General features: G+C 44.7%; 1 protein-coding gene across 1 annotated transcript in view; it reads right to left on the minus strand.

The window, feature by feature from the left end:
- Positions 1-19,872, minus strand: part of MAML2 (mastermind like transcriptional coactivator 2) — a 79,894-nt gene that overhangs the window by 11,827 nt on the left and 48,195 nt on the right. The window contains exon 3 of the mRNA XM_026069389.1: positions 4,272-4,475. Within this exon, the coding sequence (XP_025925174.1) occupies positions 4,272-4,475 (204 nt within the window). The remainder of the gene's footprint in view (positions 1-4,271; positions 4,476-19,872) is intronic.

Consider the following 19,872-nt stretch of genomic DNA (forward strand, 5'->3'; position numbering starts at 1 on the left):
GTTGGACTAGATGATCTCCAGAGGTCCCTTCCAACCTCAACCATTCTGTGATTCTGTGATTCTGTGATTAATTCGCTTTTCTTTACTGCTTTCCTGGCCCTGTGTTTTATCTGTGTCTTGCTTTTCTCAGAATGTACAGAGTTGAAGTGTTCTTTCCTTTCACCCTGTCTGGTCCACAGGAAAAGACTTCAGTGGCATCTGTGAATCTGTGCCATCACCCACTGAAGTCTATATGGGAATCTGCTGGATGTACTGTGTTGGAGTCTAGTCTAACTTTTTTTAAAATCACTAAGAGCTTGATCAGCCCCTAAGAATATTGGTCATGTCTATACTGCAGTAGATAGTATGCTCTGGTGTCCATGCTGTCCGGCTTGCTAATCTATCAGGCAGAGGGGTCTGATGGCTCCTCATGCCTCCCTCCCTTTCTCTGCGGCCAGGTTTGCTTTCAGAGGAAGACAGGGAGCACAGATGCATAGCAAATATCCAGGTATAATCCTAACACAGCTGGGATGCAGCTGGGGAAGGAACCAGGGTCCAGGCTGCAAGATCCACACCTGACCTTTGGCTGTGTTAATAGTTCATCACCCATTTCACCCATTTTAGCCTGTCGTCGTGTCAATATGCACAGCTGGCAAAGGGGATTTCTGCTACATATGCTTTGTCCCAGCCATCCCCATCTCATCTCTCTCTCCTTCCTCCTACAGTGGAGGAGCTGCCACAAAAAGGGTTTAGCAATGACTGTGCTGGTCCTGTTGTTTTTAATGCCACTCACCATTGCCCTGTGCATCCCCATACATGTACATGTATGTTGTCTTTCCTGTTACACTGAGAGTGCAAGCTTGTGGGGGAGAGGGCAGCGGGGAAAGAGAGCTGAGAAAGACAGCTACTATAAGGACACATCTCTGGTGAAGGAAAGACAGAAATTCAAGTCCTTGAATCAAAATCTAACAGCCTTGGCTTCATGAAAATCTTGAAATTGAAGTCACTGGAGTCAGTGGCAAATCTCTTATCAGCATCAGTGTAGGGTGAAACTTCCTCTGTTCCTGGAGGCTGACACTGTGACTTTACGTGTCTGGAGTGTTACTGCCCACCCATAAGCAATGACTGCTCAGGATGCATGGCCCACGGCAGGAAAGTGTGGGTAGTGGCCTGATTGCCTCAGTCATTAATAAGTCAGTCCTGGTGTACATGCGCCTCCCAGAACTGTCCTTACTGTGCAAATACTGTGCAGGCTTCACCCTTTTATCTGCAACATGCTAAGCAACGTACTTGTATTTCATACTGGAAAGCCTGAGTTTAGCTAATCATTTCCATCCAGATGCTATTGGGGAAATAATCTAAGAAAGTGACCTCTTCATTAAAGAATTTCATTCTGAAAACCTCTGTGCATCTTGCCCCTCTCTATCCCCCCTCCCCCAAAGCAAATAAATGCCAGACTGCAGAAGCTCCAGTTGTGACATTATCCACAAGTTGTCTTTAACCTCTTAATATAAGAGGAATCTGCTCGACTCTGCAGTCCTAGCAACACCAGTGCAGAACCAGAAGTCAGGTTCCCAGGCTCCCAGTGCCTGTGTCCAGGTGGTCCCTGGTGCCCTGCCTTGGCAGGCCCAATGGACCTAAAAAGGGCTGATAGACCTATGTAGAGCCAATGGAGCTAGGCAGGGCTGCTGGACCTGTGCAGAGCCAGTGGACCTATGCAGCTCCAGTGGACCTACACAGGGCCCAGCGACTTATACAGGGCTCCTGGACCTATGCAGGGCCAATAGACCTACGTGGAGCTGATGGACCTGGACATTGGTCAAGTAGCTGCCCCTGGGAGCTGGGGGGCAGTGGCAGGTTAAATGCTTTCCTCGCTCTTCTCCTGGTGTAAGTGAGCCCAGGGGTGAGCGGAAGATGTGCTGGGGGTTGTTGTAAACAATCAAGGGACAAACTTTAAAAAGGCCCAGATTTCAGACTATGAATGAGTTAGGGTTGGGAGCTATGTTGCATTTATACAGCAGCCCCTTCACACTATTTTGGCAGTGTGCACCATCCTTGATGTGGATGTGAATTACACCTATATTCATTTTAAGGAGCTTTGTACCACTCACTGTGTCCTGTACTGCCAGGATGGCATACCGGCTGTTCAGCGTGAAAAAAGAATCATGCCCTGGCTGTTATCTGAAGTTGCTTTTTTTTTTTTTTCCAGGAGCACTTTGAAACACTGTGAGAACAGCCTTTCTTGTGGTATTTAGGGATTTCCATAATGCATTCTGGGAGTGAGTGAGTCTGATTAAGATTTATATAAGACTTGTTTTAACATACCACCCAACCTGAGCCCTTGTGAAGAAGAAAGGCAAGTTAGCTCCCAGAAATCCCTGCAATACCTCTTCTGTATACATTTTCTATATATATGTATATGCAGTTTTTTACAACTGCAGCTAGGTTTTGTGTGTATTTTTATATATACAAAATGAAAACAAATACAATCTCATCAAAATACTTCTTCTATAGAACTATTTTAATTCCTATTTAACTCTTACTTATTTTAGTAAGAGCTGTATGAACAGTTAACTTTTTGTTCTGCTAAAAATTCTGACAGAAAACTCCAGCACTTACAGTTGACTTGAAACTTGAGTTTTCCTTTCCACAAATGAAGAAGTCAATAAAAATTTCCCTTATAGGACAAATGAAATCCCGAATTTCAAACTCAAGTTTTTTAATTTTATTTTTTGAGTGTAAATAAATTTCTAAAAAAAAAAGGCATTCTCAGTAAAAAATGGAATCATTTTGTTTCTAAAATATCCACATGAAACCATTAATCTTTTTCAACTTCTGTGTTGTTCTTTAATTGCTGAATGTTGCGGTATTTATAAATCGACATTTTATAGAAAAAAGGAGATCTTGGCTTCAAAATATCATCACCGTTACCTTCAGTTTTCCCAAAGTATTAGTGTTTGAATCTCCTCCATTCCTTCTACACCTGCAACTCTTACACCCCCACACAGTGGATGGGAAGTTGGAGAGTCTGGCCTGTTTGTTATTAGATTTAGGTTCTGGATGCTTCTGCCTGGTTGACATATGGACCTGTAGATAAGTCACATGTCTGGGTGCCTGGTCCTGTGCAGGAAAGTTCATCTATTGCAAGCTGCCCTATTAGCCATTCCCCTTCTCCTCTGGCTCAAGATGTATTTTTAGGGCAGGGCACCTCCAAGGTGAGAAGTGGATTTAGGCCTGTGGGACAGTCAGCCCAAATGGGTCAGCCTTGTATGTTATCTTGAGAGAGATGCAGGCTGAGCTAAGTAAGCCATAGGCGCAGGGTCTGCTGTCATCACAGCCCGGGGGAAGCGAAGCAGTTGGGGGTATCCCCTCAAGTCTTCTCCATCTCTCTCCAGTATCCTCTGTGCAGCCCTTCCCTAGTCACTGCAGGGTACCTGCATTGTCTTCTGCCTGCCCCAAGGGCACGCCAAGCTCAGCTTCTCTTTTTGTACTACTCTCTCCTCCACGCTCCATTTTGGCAAGCAGATCTACTAAGGAACTGTGAGGAAGAGGGAGCAGAGAGCACATGCTACAGCTCTGGGTTGGGGCTCCCTGTGGCACTGGCCATGGGTGATGGGCCATGAAGCACCTTCAGCTGACTCAGTTCATGCAGTACCAATGACAATGCCAGCTTAGGGGAACGAGGACCTGGGGTTCTAGCATTTATAACTCCCCAAAAGATCACGCATACCCCCCATGTCTCATAAGATGACAAGAAAATCTAAAGAATAACTGCCTACAAATATCTGGAAATGCATAAAGTTAAAGAGAGAAAGGAAAGCTTATATAGGATCCTAGCCAAGCACACAAATTTGTATTTAACACTAAAATCGATATACTTGATCCTTGTTTACATGCAGGCACTTTATACCGTGCTACCTATATGGCAGAGCCTGGAAGTCAGCTTTCTTCTGTGGGCAAAATAGTGTGGCAAAGTAGTGTAGTAATGTACCTTAGCTTATCTTAGAAGGAACACCACTGAAAACACTCATATGCCTAAAATTAAGCATATGCGTTGCTAGATTGTTCTCATAACAAAACCACAGTAGCTCAGATACTTTACTTGTTTCATGTAAACTGAACAAGATTTCAAGAGGGCTTAACAAAGTGCTGAAAAATATAAGGAATACTCTAGAAGGTCTAGGCATTACCAAAATGACCTAGAAGTTTGGGGAGATTTCTTCTCCCCATTTTAGCTTTCCTTTCTATTGTTTCTATGAAAATCATGTAAAATATGGAATTAGAAAACTTACTGCTTCCGCCAACATCTGTTGCTGTAGAAGGAGTTGTTTTTGCTCCATCATTTGCCGTTGAAGAGCCTGTTTCTTTTCCATCAGTTGCTGATTCAACATTGATTGCTGGGATGAGTTCATGTAACCACTTCCAGTGTTTGGATTTGAACAAGAACTGGAACTTGGAGTGGGGCCAGCTCCCTGGCCTACCACAGAGTGTTGATCCTGAAACAGAAGAAATAGCTCGTGAAGGCTGAAAATAATAATAAGCATCAAGAAAAGGAAATAATCCTTTTTATGCAATTAGCTCAAGCACAGGATACAGGACACAGACTCCCAGGACGAGTGACTGACACAAAAGCCTTGATAAAATAAGAAGGGGATTGAGCAACTTTATCACTCATGGAAGAATTTGAAAACTTGCCAAGTGGTTCCAGTGGAAAACCTCAATGTTGTACCAGGAGCTTGGGAAATGTTAAAGGAAGTAACTGAGCTGTCCTGGGATCTTTCAGGAAACTTCCATTAGGTTGTATGGCAATCTGTTTGAGGGGAACAAACTCTGCCTCTATTGGTTCTTACCATCTGGTGAGCAACAACAAGAATTTTTTATAGACTCATTGCTAGAAGTCACATCTATTGTTAGAAAATACAGAATTGGTAATTTGTTACTTTACAGTAACAAATTTTCATTTGTCCCTTCACCTCCCTCACAAGACCAGTTTCCAAGAGATGTGGTATGCTCTAGAGCTGAAAATGGTCTCTCTTTAGCTGCAGGACTAAATACACTTAGAGCTTAGCAACTTTTCTGGTAATACAAATGTGTAACTGGATAGGACTTTGAAGTGGGCTTTTGGGTGCTGCCTGGTTCTTGCTATGGGTCTAGATCTGCTTCCTCTTCACAGCGTGCAGCTTCATGAGCAAGGGATGGCAAAAAGTCAGCTCAGGAGGCAGTGGGGAAAGACTTGGGAACTCCAGGCCATGAGCTACAAGATGAAGATAAACATGGGTTGACAATATGCTGTTCATTTTCTTTTACCATGGTTTCTCTTGGCAACAATACGTTTTATGTCTACTTGTTCCACCAGTGTTTGGTACTTGGACCTCTACCAAAGGAGGGAAAGAACTTTCTTAGTCCCTCTGTTACCACACAAAAATTTTCAAACTATTTTTGATCACTTCATAGTCAGGTATTCCTTAGCTGCATAGCTGTAAAGAAAATAGAAGACAATGGAGACTTCATAACAGTTGTGAGAAACATCACTTTTCTGACTGCACTTTGTTGCAATTCACTCTAGGAACCAAACCACTTAATTTTGCATGACCTAATATCCAGCAACCTATTTGCTCCACAACACAGGAATCCACAAAAGCTGCAGTTTGATGCTCCATGTTTTGCAGTAAGTTAGGTGTAGTTCCAGGATTTAGTCTACTAACTAGGTAAAGCTCTGCCCCATGACCACGGCCTCCCATGTCATCCAGGGAAAAAAGGACTCACCAACAATAAAATAAGGACTGGCAAAGCCAACCCTACCCACTCACTGAAGACCAACTAATGCTCACCACTTTGAAAACTCGAGGGAAGCTCATTTTTGTGTCTTAGCTTTTGCTTAGTGCATTCAGCACYCAAATACACACTCCACACTAAATAACATAAAAACTTCAAACTAATCCAACTTATCTTTATACCATCTGGCATGGAAGGAACACAATGACTGTTATGGTTATTTCTATTTTAAAATAATTTTGCGTCTTTTAGTTGGGGCGACATGAGTGCATAGCTAGCTAGCTAAAGTATTTGACATCTCTGCATGAAATAAAAACCATAACTTTATTCTGGAGCCACCTGCAGCCCCCAAGGCAGTGTTACAAATCCACCCTTGGAAATTTATTGGACTCTTACACAATTATATCCTGTACACTTTCTTTCAGTTCCAGAAGGAATCTAGGATTTCTCAGCATTGCCACATTTTTCAGCCCTTATGTTAGATGCAAGATAGAAAATACCTCCTCTCAACAGACCTGCTTGCCAAGATGTTACGCAAACTTTTTTGTCTTTCTTAAAATATTTTGAAAAGAAAAATATGTTACAATAAATTGGCTTTGACTTCTATATTCAAATGACACTCTAGCTTGAACCCAGCCACATGTTACATCCATTAATAGAATTCATCTGTTGTATTTTTGCACAGATAATGCAGGCTCCCCAAAATGTACTTTCACAGTCCAGGATAAAAATAAAAAATAAAACAAAACAAAACAAACCCCCAAAGCTCAACCTTTTCTTTCTCCCTGCCAGCCCATATAAGCTGTGGGGAGAGATTTTATTTTAAGATAAACTGGGCAGTGTCCATTCATGATACCTACCAAAGAAAGCTTTTCTGTAATAGCAATTGGCACAAAACACTAGCTGCTTGGCAAAAAAGGCTCTGAGAAAACAGTATAAATCAGGAACTTGGAGCCAGTTTATTTTTTTGCATTTGGTCCTTTCTCTGCTGTTCATGAAATGACAGTGTGAGCCTATGAATCTATGATGTGTTACTTGTCCTGCTGCTGATCTTGCATAGGCAACTATGTGAGAGGAGAAGGAAGAACAGTTCCACAATAAATCAGGGGATTAACTGCGCGGCAGTTTGACCCTTCATGAACTGGTGCTATTGAGCCTTACTCTCACCCCTCACTTGCACCACTATAAATCAGAAAGCAAAAGCGTTTACACTGCTGCCCGTGACATGGGACTCTGCCCCTACGTTGAGTCAAAACGTGCTTTTTAACATCCACACGTTGGAAGGCAAGTCTGGATTGCAGCCCCTCTGCATCTATCGAACCGTTTCAGCCTACTCCAAGCTGGTCTTTACTGCAACAACTTCACTACAGCTCCACAGAGCTAACACTGCCTATGGCCAGCCTTCTGAATTTCATTTCTGGCATGCTAGCCCTGCTGTTCATGTGCTTCACTTTAGACACCGCTGAGCAAAGAAACCCCAGAGCAGGAGGTGGTTTGCCCCTGGCCCTGGAGAGTCTCTGCCCACAAGGCTGCAGTGGCAGCCCACCATCCCTCCTGCCACGAGCCTCGTCTTCCTGCCTCCGCAGTGGCACTATTTCACTGGCAGGCTCCTGCCTCAAAGTGCTCATCTGGGGCCTAGCCCTGCCCGTGTACGTAAGACTCATAGCAAAATGCTTCAGTGCTCTGCCAAAATCCAGCCGTGTCCTGGTACATCACCTGCTCTTTGGAGTGTGGCTTGGCTCGGGGGCCAGGGAGGCGGTAACCCCCAGCTCAGAGGGGTGCTTCAGGAAGGACGTGCGGGTGTCCACACGCAGCCGGGAACTTGTATGTGGACCTGGGAGACCCCTGTCGAGGTTTAGACACCGCTGGAGAGAGGCATGCTTAGAGGTGTGGAAGCAGTTGTGTGAGGAACAGGGAAGGTAACCTTCTCTCTCTAATACCTCCRAGGATGTCATGTGAGGGGGGAGCATCCCTGCTGCCAGTGAGGTGCCAGGGCATGAGGTCTCGGATGGGCAGGAGTTTTAGTGCCTGGGTTGGCTGCCACCTCCTGCTCCACTGCTGGCATCACTTGCATGTGCAGCTTCCTCATCTTGCATCCCGAGCTGTGGAGCTGGGGACAAGCTGCAGCCCTGTGTGGGGTTGTGCCTGGTGCCAGCAGTGCAGCAGGGAGCAGAAGCTGAAGGCTGAGCTAGCACTCGATGAGCACCATAAACCCAGGTCTGTTCTGCACTGCTTGCTTGTTCTTCAGTGCCTAAATCCACCTCAGCAGTGTTTTAGGTGCCAAAGCAGGCACATTGTATCTCATTCTCTGATATTGCAGTGAGATATAAAACGTACAAGAGATGGAAAAAGTGGCAGAGTAAATGGAAGATCCTCAGAGTGGGTAGCACAACTGGGATTTTGTTCATAAGCATCACAAAAAACATTATGCTCTAATGTTTAAATTAGCAGTATATCAAAACATTTAGGACCAAGTTTGCCTTTAACTTCCCCTGCTGCAGCTGACTTGTATTCATACAAATGAAGGGAGCTTTTGGCTTCTAACACACATACAGACTTTCTAAGATAGACTCTTCTCTTCTCTTCTCTTCTCTTCTCTTCTCTTCTCTTCTCTTCTCTTCTCTTCTCTTCTCTTCTCTTCTCTTCTCTCTCTCGTCCTGCCCTGTCCTGTCCTGCCCTGTCGCAGTAAACCACAAAAACCAAGATCATATTGCAGGCCTATTCATGCAGAAATTCCAAATCTGGATTTCTGTTTTGCTTGTTCTGCAGAGTGGATATCACACAGGCCTCAGAAACATCTATCCCCATTTCAAAAGGAGATAAAAATTAATGAGGTGACCCAGGGCCAGGCATATTGGAGTGCTGAGGATGGCCAAGGGGATTTGTTTAGAGCCCCAAATACCAATTTGTGGCAGAAATGCTGACAGGTGCAAAAAGCATGTCCTCTGTAAGGCTGACCCCTACATGGCTGTTTCATAGGTTGCTCTACCCTGCCCAGGTGGAGGGGAATACATCTGTTCTTCACATGTGTAACCACAGCTCATTTATTCTTCCCCAAGCTGCAGATGCTACTGGTGAGTTTGGAGGCAGCTGAATATCAAGTCTGTTGCTTGTTCTGGGGCCCTTACCAGGGCTTTCACTAAGGTGCCTGCAGTTTGGCTCACCTTGGTCACCTGCCCACTATGCAAGAAAATAGTCTGGCCAACTTCTATTCTGCCTGTGCCCTAGCCTGTCCCAGCAGTAATGAAGCTCCCTCCTCCACAAGGGCATGGCATTTTTGTTTTACTCTTCATCCTTTTATCGCATTGCTTTTTTGCCCATTCTTCCCCACTTGCCTTGGCTCCGTGCCTGGTGTCCCCCTGCTCCACACCTGTCAGGTCCCACATACTGAGCCACAACTCACACCAGCGAGTCCCTCCTTATAGCTGCACCCTGCCCCTGCCTGTGTGCAGCTCTTTGCTGCAAGCCCTCTCGGGCCTCAGGACCCCACGGATCCACGCCTGCTGCTTAAACCTTCAAAACCAAATGCTATTCCCTGGGCTGAGCCCACGGCAGGGCAACACCAGAGATGCTTCCCCTCCAAGTCCCCTGCAGCTCCGCGGGCTCCTTGCACACCATCCTTGAGCGGTTCCTCTGCAGAGCTGGTAAGTGAGACGAAAGGCTCCGGAGCAAGCGAACACATTGTTGTGTTTACAGGCAAACTCACCAAGGAAAGAAGGGAATTTTCCTGATTGCTAGTTTTACATTGCAGCAATAACAGCAGTGCGTGGCAAGAGAGAGGGGTTTCTGTATAGCAAAGTGTTGACAGGGCCACTGTGCCACTGAGACAAAGTAAGCCTTTCTCGCTCCCTTTCCTCTCCCTCTTTTTCTTCGTAGCTTGTCAGGACCCCCTGAAAGAATTTTGCAAGCTTTCGTTTCTGAATTCATAGTGCTGAAGCAGTTTAGGGACACTTGGCTGCAAAAATATGTGCAAACCTTTAGTCTCTTTCTCCTTGAAATGCCTTGAATTGATGAATAGTTTTGGTGGGACAGAAGGGCAACAATGGTCAATTTTTTGCTAAACCACAATGTCCGCAGAGGCTGTTCTCTTCTCAGCCAGGAGAGCTGGCATCTTTGTGACAGGACGGGCGTCTATTTCTTGCAGATTTCTGTCAAAAGGGAGGAGATTTTTTCCGCCTTTCTGTTCCACTATAGGGCAGCTCATTCTGTTTCCAGTGTCAGGTCTGGAGTGACAGCTCTGACTTTCACTCTCCTTTTACATTAGTTCTGGTTTAAAGAAACAAAGAATTAAAAGAAAAAAGACTAAAGGCCTTCAGATTTGTTCACTGACTGCTCAGCGACTGATGTGTGGCTTACCAAAAGCTGCTTCCCCAGCACTTTCCAGAGAAAAAGCTGTGTAAAATTTTGTTCATTTGGTAACCAAACCTGTGTGTTTTGTTCACACTCATTAGCAGTTTGATTCAGTTGCGTTAGTCAGCATAACAGGCTATTTAGAGCGAGGATGGCAGAGATCAAGGCACCTCTCTGGATTTCCTCCTCTTAAATCAGGGACAGGCAGCCTTCCCGCCCCTGTGAACTTCTCATGGACATTCTCCTTTGGCTGAGAGCCACCTTGGCTCCGAGTGCTGCGAGGAGGAGGATGGCAACTGCAAGGAGCAGCTCACAGGCGGTGGAGGACAGCAGCTCCTACCACACCGTTTTAGGATGGTGCAAGGCTGGCCATGACGCTCAGTCCCATGGTGACCCACTAACATGACCCTGCGTGCACTCTCAGCCCCCATGTGGTGCCCCCATGTGGTGCCTGGCCATCCCCTGTGAAGCTCAGCATCCTGTGAAACCCTGTGGGCTCAGTATTACCATCCTTGTTCAGAAGAGCCCATGTTGCTCATGTAAACCCAAACGCGGGCTGCTCTGTTGAAGCGACGGCAAGCCTCAGCAGGCCTGTCCTCAGCCGCCCCTTTACAAAGCACAAACACCCCTTTCTGCATTACGCTGGGGCTTCCACACGTCTTGATTCCTAGCAGTGACCACCTATGCTCCGTGCTTCAGACAAGAGAACAAAATTACAGCAAGACACTGGCAGAGTGCCTGTATAGTAAGAATTTTTCTAGCTATAGCAAAGAAGAATAGTGTTTTCCTATTTTTAGGAATAACTCCCACTCGTGACTGGAACGTACAGGGCTGTTTTCTGTGCCAGTGTGCACTGCGAGAGCCCCAAGGAGTTCCTGAAGTTATGCTGATTTGCATCTGCGGAGGACCTGATTTACATATCAGAGCAGAAGGGAGAAATAACGCAGGCGAGGCAGAAATAYAGCGGACCCAATTCTCCCTTGCCTTATTGCTCGTTCAGCTCAGTGCGGGTGTAAAACAGTATCTTGCTGAGCACCTCAAACTCATTCAATCTTTTTGCATATCTGGAACATACAACATAAAGTGAGTCTCCTCTAAGTTTAGGTCTCTACCCAAAAGCTTGAATCAGATGCTCTCTGAACTGCCTTCTGGAGCTGCCTCCCTTGACTATGCGGAGTGATTGGGCTATGTAATTAGGCTGTAGATGCCTAACTTAGGCAACTAAGTTAGGAACCCAAATCAGATGATAGGAACATTCCCTTACACTCCTAATTTTAGATGCTCATAGTCACAACTAAGCAAGATGCGTGGAAGAGTGAGTGTGAACACCCCTTCAACTGCCAAGCACTAGTCAATCACTTCTTAAGGATGTTGTACAGAGTGACTTAAAAGCCTCTCAAGTCACAATCATGCAGAAGATATTGTTATAGGCTGAATTTCTCCTAATACCCTGCTAGAGAGTAGTTTTATGGCTTCCAGCAAATTCACATTCATGCGTATATTTGAGCACCTTACTAAGCCAAGATTAAGGCAAAAATGTTGTTCCAGCGTTTAAAAGAGCTGAAAATTGAAAGATCCCAAGACCTGTTTTTTTTGTGTCTAATATCCTGAGATACAGCTGGGTGAAGAGTGCAAAATATTTCCCTTCAGTAATTTTGTGGAGTGTTTGTAAGAAGTTGGCTTAGCCACATGGAACCATCTCCTGCTTTTCCTTCTCTGAACATCTGAGCTCTCAGGAAAAAAAAAATATCAGGGCCAACCAAGTTTCCAAGGCACATACGCAAGGAATTGTGGACACTAGCGTTCGCAATTTCACAAGTGCAGGCTGTCTGCCAGAAATACTTGCACCTTCATCCAACCAGGGAAAAGAAGCAAATGCTGTGTCACTCCTCCAACAAACCAAGCGACAGAGCTCAAAGAGGAAACGTGGAGGAATCGCTTCGGACACTCTTAGGCTGGAAAAGATCATCACTATAGGGAGAATGTGCCTGATTTCTGCAACCTCACGAGTAGGGCCGTCCCACTGAAGTGCTAGATTTGGAGGGAAATCGCTGCTGCAGCAGATGATACACAAGAGGCAGAGAGACAAGTACTTCAGCGTACCCACTGACTGCAGCTCTCCACCGGGAGACACCCAGGGAGGCCAGGCTTTTTTAACGGCCAGGTTTTTGACACAGTGAAAGTTAGGGTGACCCCTGCACTGTGTTCAAAAATAGCTAATTCTCCTGCTACTCAGCACGGTGCGGAGCTACCCCAACCAGTTGTCGACAAGCTGCGCTGAGATCTCTTAGCTCAGGAGTCTGTCTGAGTGAACGATTCCTGCTATGAAACCAGCTCTATTTGCCTGTGAAAGATTTGGCTCCTATATTGCTTTCCAGCTACCCCAGCTCTCTCAGAGCTACTGTGGATGACTTCACGGGATATAGTATTCTGCTACACAGATACGTCCTAAATGGCACTGTAGAACAGGAAATTCAACATTGCTATCCTAAGCCTTTATCTATCATCTATCATTTATCATTGTTAGACAGGCCTAATCTTCCTTCCAAACACCTGTGGACCGGCCAAGGAGTAGTCCTCTTGTGTGGAGTCCCACGGGACAGCAAGAGAGCAAAAGTGAGGAATGTTTATAAAGCTTTTTTCATTTTTGACTCCTCAGTGATTTTATCCTGTAAAATTTCTGCACTCATTCTGTAGTCTGTGGGACATGTAAACTTATAATATTTTAAAAGTTTATAAATAGAAAGAATAAAAATCAGATATGCTGCACATAATCACCTAGCTAAAAAATGGGTGATCGGATATCTTGCTTTCAGAGAGAAACTGCAGGCAAGAAAGAATTTGATGTATAGTTAATTACTTCTGTAGTTCTTAATAGAAATCTTTTATAGCCCTTTGCCTTTTCAGTGCCAACAAGCAAGCTACTTCCTCCTGAGATCYTTGTGAGCTGTGTTTCAGCCTGTAGCGATTTATTTGCAGTCTTGCCCTAACCCCAGGGAAGGAGGAGGCTACCCGCAGGAAAGCTGCACAGCCCTACAGCCACTAGCAGGCACTGTTATAAGGACGTTTCCACTGACATTGGTTAACTTGCGCAAAGCGAGAGCTACCTCTTGCACGGACTGAGGGTCAGATTCAAGTCTTGCACAACCACATAGCAACAGACACAGAAACAGTGCCTCATTACTAGCCTTGTCCAACGATCAAGTCTTTAACGAGAACAAAGGTTGACAGTGATTAATCATTAAGCAGTTTCTTGTTCCTTGCTGCACGTGTTGCAGGCAGCCTCCTGCAGAGCCAGTCTGGCATATTTCCTGTCTGCGCGATGCTAGGGCCCACGTCTGGACACACAGAGCCGGCTTTCCCCAAAGTCGAAAGCGCAGCTGAACGCTTTGTCTCTCATTCTGAGCATGGCAAATTCTGAATGCATGTACGTTCTGCAAAAATAATAAACCCTCAGCTGTACATCTGATTGCTGTATCAGACCTAAAATGACCTAAATGGGATTTGCTCACRTTAGAAATTTTCCCAGAGACTTCAAGGATGGATTATTAGTATTTTACCAAGTATGCCATGATGAACTTTTAATATGATCTTCTGGCATAATGTATACACGAAGGTCTCCATTTTGGAAAGATTTTGTTTATTTGTAATGAAAATAACATGCATGTGTTGAAAGCTCAACAGAGAAGGTGATTGTGAAATATCTACATCAGAAAAGGAAAGTTGGCTCCAAGGAAGTCAGTGGCAAAACTCCAGCTGACTTAAATAGGGCTAAAATTTCCTCCCAGGTCTCCATCCATCCACAATGGTACAGCGGCATCCATCCCTCTGCATGACCTCAGCTTACACCTTCTCAACAAGAGTCTTAGCTGGTTCAGACAGACACCAACAGGGAGCCTCTGCTAATGTAAATGGGCAAAGACTCTCCTGAGGTCTGTACAGAGCTCTGGTTTTAAATGTTGGATGTGGTCTAATTTATATTGAAATAAGTATGTCAATAAGCATGAATGATGAAGACTCCTATCAGTTTTTTTTTTACAAGATTAGACACATACTGATGATTTGTTGTACTTCAGCATTATCATTTGCAGTGGTTGTAGTATGCAATATCCACATTACAACAAGCCAAGCCCTTTAGTTTATCATCACACAATCACAGACAATCGAATTAGGGAGATTTAAAACATCGACACTCCTCCAGCTAGAACAAGAGCTGGTGTGAGTGGACCTGTTTTGCCTGGTACTCAGGACAAGGTACGTGCATGCTTGCAGGCTGTGTGCCTCTGCTAAGGAGTGGTAATTTCCAGCTGAGGCAGTGCAAACTTCCTAAACTGATTGAATTAAGTGCTTGTGATTATCTGACTGTATCTGTAGTGTGTGTATATATTATCTGTGGATATGTATACTTTATGCACCTAAATGTTCTTGTCTCATTGTCTTGTCTCATCTTTCCCCAAAATTAGCTAGCCTGAGGCTGATACAGAGCATGGAACATTTCAGCCCCCTTAGAGCTTAGAAAAATTTTAAGCAATCAAAAACAGGATCCTGTAAGAGGAAGTGTTGCATGACTTCAGTAATAGGTGGCACTTTCGCACGTAAGTGCTGATGTTTAACTGTCAAGTTTACAGAGTAGTGCTAAACAATGACCCTGAAGTCTCGCATACAACAGGTGAGAGCGTGAGCTTGCATCTTTTTGGGTATCTCATCCTCATGTCTCATCTTTCATGTTTCCCCTCTGCAGAGAGTCTGACATTCCCAATAAACCCAGGGCATATGTGCACCATACATGGGAGTGTGATCCGGAGCCCCAAGCTTGTGGAGACCTGAGCTGCTAAGATCACATGGAGCAGAACCACGTGAACTAGCGAAACATGGAATATTTGTTCTCAAAGGCCATATTTGTTCTCAGAGATAAGCTACACTGAGGGATATTTAGCTCATGAGGATGCTGCATGAATGCAGCTGTACTTCCTCCAGACCTGTACCTGCCCAGTGCTGTCACTGTAAGATCTGGTAGATACTAATGCTGGACTTGCAAAACAATTACTTTATAACAGACCTAATGGAAATGGAATAAATACAATCTGTGCCTTTTCTTCTTGATTATGAACACTAATGCAAAATTCTATAGGAAATTACTGTAATTCTTTATCCTCTTGATTTCCAGGCTATTATCTAGTTTCTTTTAGCTCTTCCCATTGGTATTTATCTAGGTTTTCTTTGTACCAGCCATGTCCTTCCTCATATAGGACTCACCCTCCCCATTAATTGCCTGCCAATTTAAATGCATTTCTGTCATTTCTAAATAACAGCTACAACAGAAGAGGATGACAAAATAACATGAAACTCTTCCTCAAGCAATAAAACAAAGCAAAGCAAACACCACAGAACGATCCAAGCGCCTGTTTTCCCATGGAAGGGTAAGAGGGAGCAGGCAACCTGAACGAAATGTTTAATGAAGAAAGAAAAAATAATTAAGAAGCACAAAGAACAACAACAACAGAAAGACCACATCATGGGGACTAAACACTTCAATAGAAGTGGGCACAACATGGGCGGCATAACAGACAGAGACACACATCAAAGCCCTCCTGCTGAGAATATGCAGCAAGAACATGAGCATCTTTAAACCGGAGCCTCCTGGGATCAACTTTCTAAACTAACAGCTCTGAACTCTGATGGAAAACAATGATGAATACTGAAAAGCAACGTGTGAAAAATGTGTTTGACCYGCACCATCATGCACCGATTAAACCCTTGGGTGGGAGTCTTGGGACATGCAGTGAGATTGGACTCTCTTTGTTTCAAGTTGCCTGTTCTGGGATGATGACTGATGCTAACAGAACTCAGCATCAGGGCTGGGGGTTAAGTGTCACTGGGTACAGAAGAGGGAACAAATTGTTTCCCCACTGTGGAAGCCCCCAGCACTGGTGTGAGTGCACACTGCAGGGTGCAACATGAGCAGGTATGACTGCCCACCTACTCAGTTTTAAATAAGTCCCTAGCACACAACCCAAACTGTGCAGTCTTCCCTCTTCCTGCTACAGGACCTTCTCCTTCGTTTATAATGACTGCTGTCAGTATTGTCAAATAATTTGATGAGTGTTTCATTTGAGGGAATTGACATAAACCTTAGGCTGCTGTCATCCTCTCCCACTGTTTTGATGAGTGTGATAAAATGATGCCAATGGCCACTGCACCCTGTGAGCCGGACAAATCTACCTATCCTTAATCTGTCTGTGCCAACAATAGTTTCATGAAAATGTGAAAATATCAGGTTTCCTGAAGAGCGCTCCCACCATTTGCCTCATTTTTCATTGTGAACTCAAGATGCAGGAAAGCAATGTGGTTTTATCAGGTGTCCTAGCAGCTCTGAACAGTTATCCTCTGAGACATAAAAGAGCTAGACAGAGCTCACCCATTTCTGATCTGAGCCATGCAGAGTTTACCTATTTGCATGGCCAGGGTCCCCATCATGTGATTTTATCTACAGTCTCACTGCCTCTAGAGGTAGCATTACTGGAGATGGCATTTCTCAGGAGGATGCGTTTGCCCTTCAAACTGCTGCATGGTGGCTTATCTAAACAACTATGCTTGATTTTTGGAGTAATTTGGCTGTTGCAGTACTGAGTTTCTTACAGACCACTGCATAATGCCACAGGGTCTTCAAGGAGTGCCTGGCATGTCAATGAGCTCAAGAAAAGGTCCAATGGTACTTGGATGTAGTGCGTTGTTTCTTTTGTTCTTTATCTCCAGCCTTTAGATAGCTGAAATGGAGCCAGCTGCAGAGGTCAGAATAGTTTGATACACAAGGGACTAGTCCTGCCTTGGACAACATGCCTGGGAGGAATTAACTGAGGAAAGGCTTCCTTAAATCAGATGAAGTCAAAACGAATTCTACTTCAGGCACTTATTGAAGCTATTTACTGCCCAAATCTTGCAGCGTGGGAAAGAATAACAGACTATTCATGGCGTGCCGTATTCCAGCTATCAGATAAGCATGGCTCAGGAGTACGGGAAGGTTGGTGCCGACGAAAATCTTCTTGGGCTTCTTCTACTCATTCAGTTTCATTCTTGTGCAAGAGCAGTTAAAGACCTGTATTGCATCCCTGGTTTTAGAGCTACTCATGTATAAAAAAACAGGTGAACCAGGTATCACAAGTCCTGTTTTTCTGAGCAGGGGAAAGCACAAATGCAATTCTCCGTGTTTACAAATCATCCTCAAATTATGCTGTTGAGTTTCAGACATTTGGGGGCCAGTACCCCATAGTGCAAGGACTAAAGGTCTCTCTGGTTAGACTGTGCTACACTCTACCAGATAAGACCTCAGCTTTGCTGAGGGGAAAACAACTTTTTTACTGGGTAGGGCCTGAGAAGAGGCATCAGGGAAATGCAGGTTCTAACTCCATCTTTTTCACTGAGATGGAAATTGTGCTGTGACTTGAAGAGTGACCTGACCTCTCTCTTTTCTCTCACTCTTTGTCTAACACTACTTCTTAATTAAGTTACCATGACTGCTAGTGAGCCCTCAAAGTACATCCTGGCACCAGTAGGTTCTCTTTTCTGCTGCTAAATGTGGCAGTAGCTGCTTTGTTTCATTTCTCTGTGTTCCTGCTGTTTCATCCCGAGAGGTCCCTGTGTGCTAGTTTCATGTCAGCAAAAATGCAAATGAAGGAAACTTCATTGTCAACTATGCTTTCTTGAACTTAAAGCCRGGATCGACTGATACCCAGCCTCTAATGGCAGTGGGAAGGAATTCTTTCACCACACTTCCCACTGCTGTTGTGTTTCCTACACCAGCCCATTGCTCCTTAGTCTTCCAGCCCATTCTAAAAATATATAAATGGTATTATCTTAAGGAGCAACTAATATAGAAATACCTTGTCAACATGACATTGCTCAGCTTTTCTCCAACAATTTGGAGAGATCAAATACAATCCATGAACAAGACAGGAAATAGATTTGAGAATGAAGATCACAGAATCACAGAATGGTTGAGGCTGGAAGGGACCTCTGGAGATCATCTAGTCCAACCCCCCTGCTCAAGCAGGGTCACCTAGAGCACATTGCACAGGATTGCATCCAGGCGCATTTTGAATATCTCCAGAGAAGGAGACTCCACAACCTCTCTGGGCAACCTGTTCCAGTGCTCTGTCACCCTCACAGTGAAGAAGTTTTTCCTCATGTTCAGATGGAACTTGCTGTGTTTCAGTTTGTGCCTGTTGCCTCATGTCCTGTCGCTGGGCACCACTGAAAAGAGTCTGGCCCCATCCTCTCGACACCCTCCCTTCAGATACTTGTACACGTTGATAAGATCTCCTCTCAGCCTTCTCTTCTCCAAGCTAAACAGGCCCAGCTCTCTCAGCCTGTCCTCATAAGAGAGATGCTCCAGTCCCCTAATCATCTYTGTAGCCCTTCGCTGSACTTGCTCCAGTAGYGCCACATCCCTCTTGTACTGGGGAGCCCAGAACTGGACACAGTACTCCAGATGTGGCCTCACCAGGGCTGAGGAGAGGGGGAGGATCACCTCCCTCSACCTGCTGGCAACACTCTTCCTGATGCACCCCAGGATACCATTGSCCTTCTTGGCCACAAGGGCACATTGCTGCCTCATGGTCAACTTGGTGTCCACCAGCACTCCCAGGGCCTTCTCAGCAGAGCTGCTTTCCAGCAGGTCAACCCCCAACCTGTACTGGTGCATGGGGTTATTCCTCCCCAGGTGCAGGACCCTGCACTTGCCTTTGTTGAACTTCAGCAGGTTCCTCTCCGCCCACCTCTCCAGCCTGTCCAGGTCTCTCTGAATGGCAGTACAGCCCTCTGGTGTATCAGCCACTCAAGATGGTCAGCATTTGATGGTCATGTTCACACAATTTACTGAACAGATAAACTAACAAAGCACTCCATTTATTGGTGTCTGACATTTCAAGGGAGAGAGTGCATCTCCCTCACTGCCTGGTGGCAAAGCTGAGGAGATAACCATACAATAAATAGCCTTTCAGAGGTGTCTGCAATGCCTGTTAAGATGTGTTGGATCAGACAGTTAAGGCTAAACATTGAAGGAGAAACACCCAGCTGACCCACTTAACTGTGCTTTCATAAAAACAAGGAGAGAAAGCAAAATGGAGAACACAAGGAGTAACCTGTTGAACTAAACAAACTAAATGGAGTTGTATTTCATTCTGTAGATACTTGGTTAGACAGCACAGAAATAAAAAAGGAGTTGGCTTGGTTTGGCTTGGCTTGGCCTGTGGCAGATCATCCCTTGGCAATCCTGACAGCTGGACCGTGATATGGGATAAGAGAGAAGCATTCATTTATTGCAAGCTTCCATTATATAGGATTTTAGATATACTAAGCCTACATTGTAAATATTTGCTGTGCTGAAAAAAGTCTTGATCTGCAACACACTTYTCCCTGTCCTAAAAAGAGAGAGTTTGATTCGCTCTGGGCCCTTAAACAGTATATGCCTCCCTTAACTTCAAATTAAGGTTTAAATGGGATTTACTTGGCTCACTGGTTTCTACCCTGTTGCACAGAAACAAATTTTACTCAAAGTGAATGGCTGCTCCTGCAAGTGACCTGGTAACTGTTTGGGATGGTATAGGCAGGAGAAGCCTACCGGGCTGGAAACTTTGTGGATTCAAGTAACAGGAGGAGCTTTTGATATAGAAGAAGTTACCTGCATTTGTTATTTAGGGGAAAGGCAAAAACTTTGTGAAATTGTGCATTGTGGATTTAGAAAATTTAGAATATTGTGAGAATAGTTTG

The sequence above is a fragment of the Apteryx rowi genome, unplaced genomic scaffold (assembly GCF_003343035.1).
Source record: "Apteryx rowi isolate R43461 unplaced genomic scaffold, aptRow1 scaffold_294, whole genome shotgun sequence".
NCBI lineage: Eukaryota > Metazoa > Chordata > Aves > Apterygiformes > Apterygidae > Apteryx > Apteryx rowi.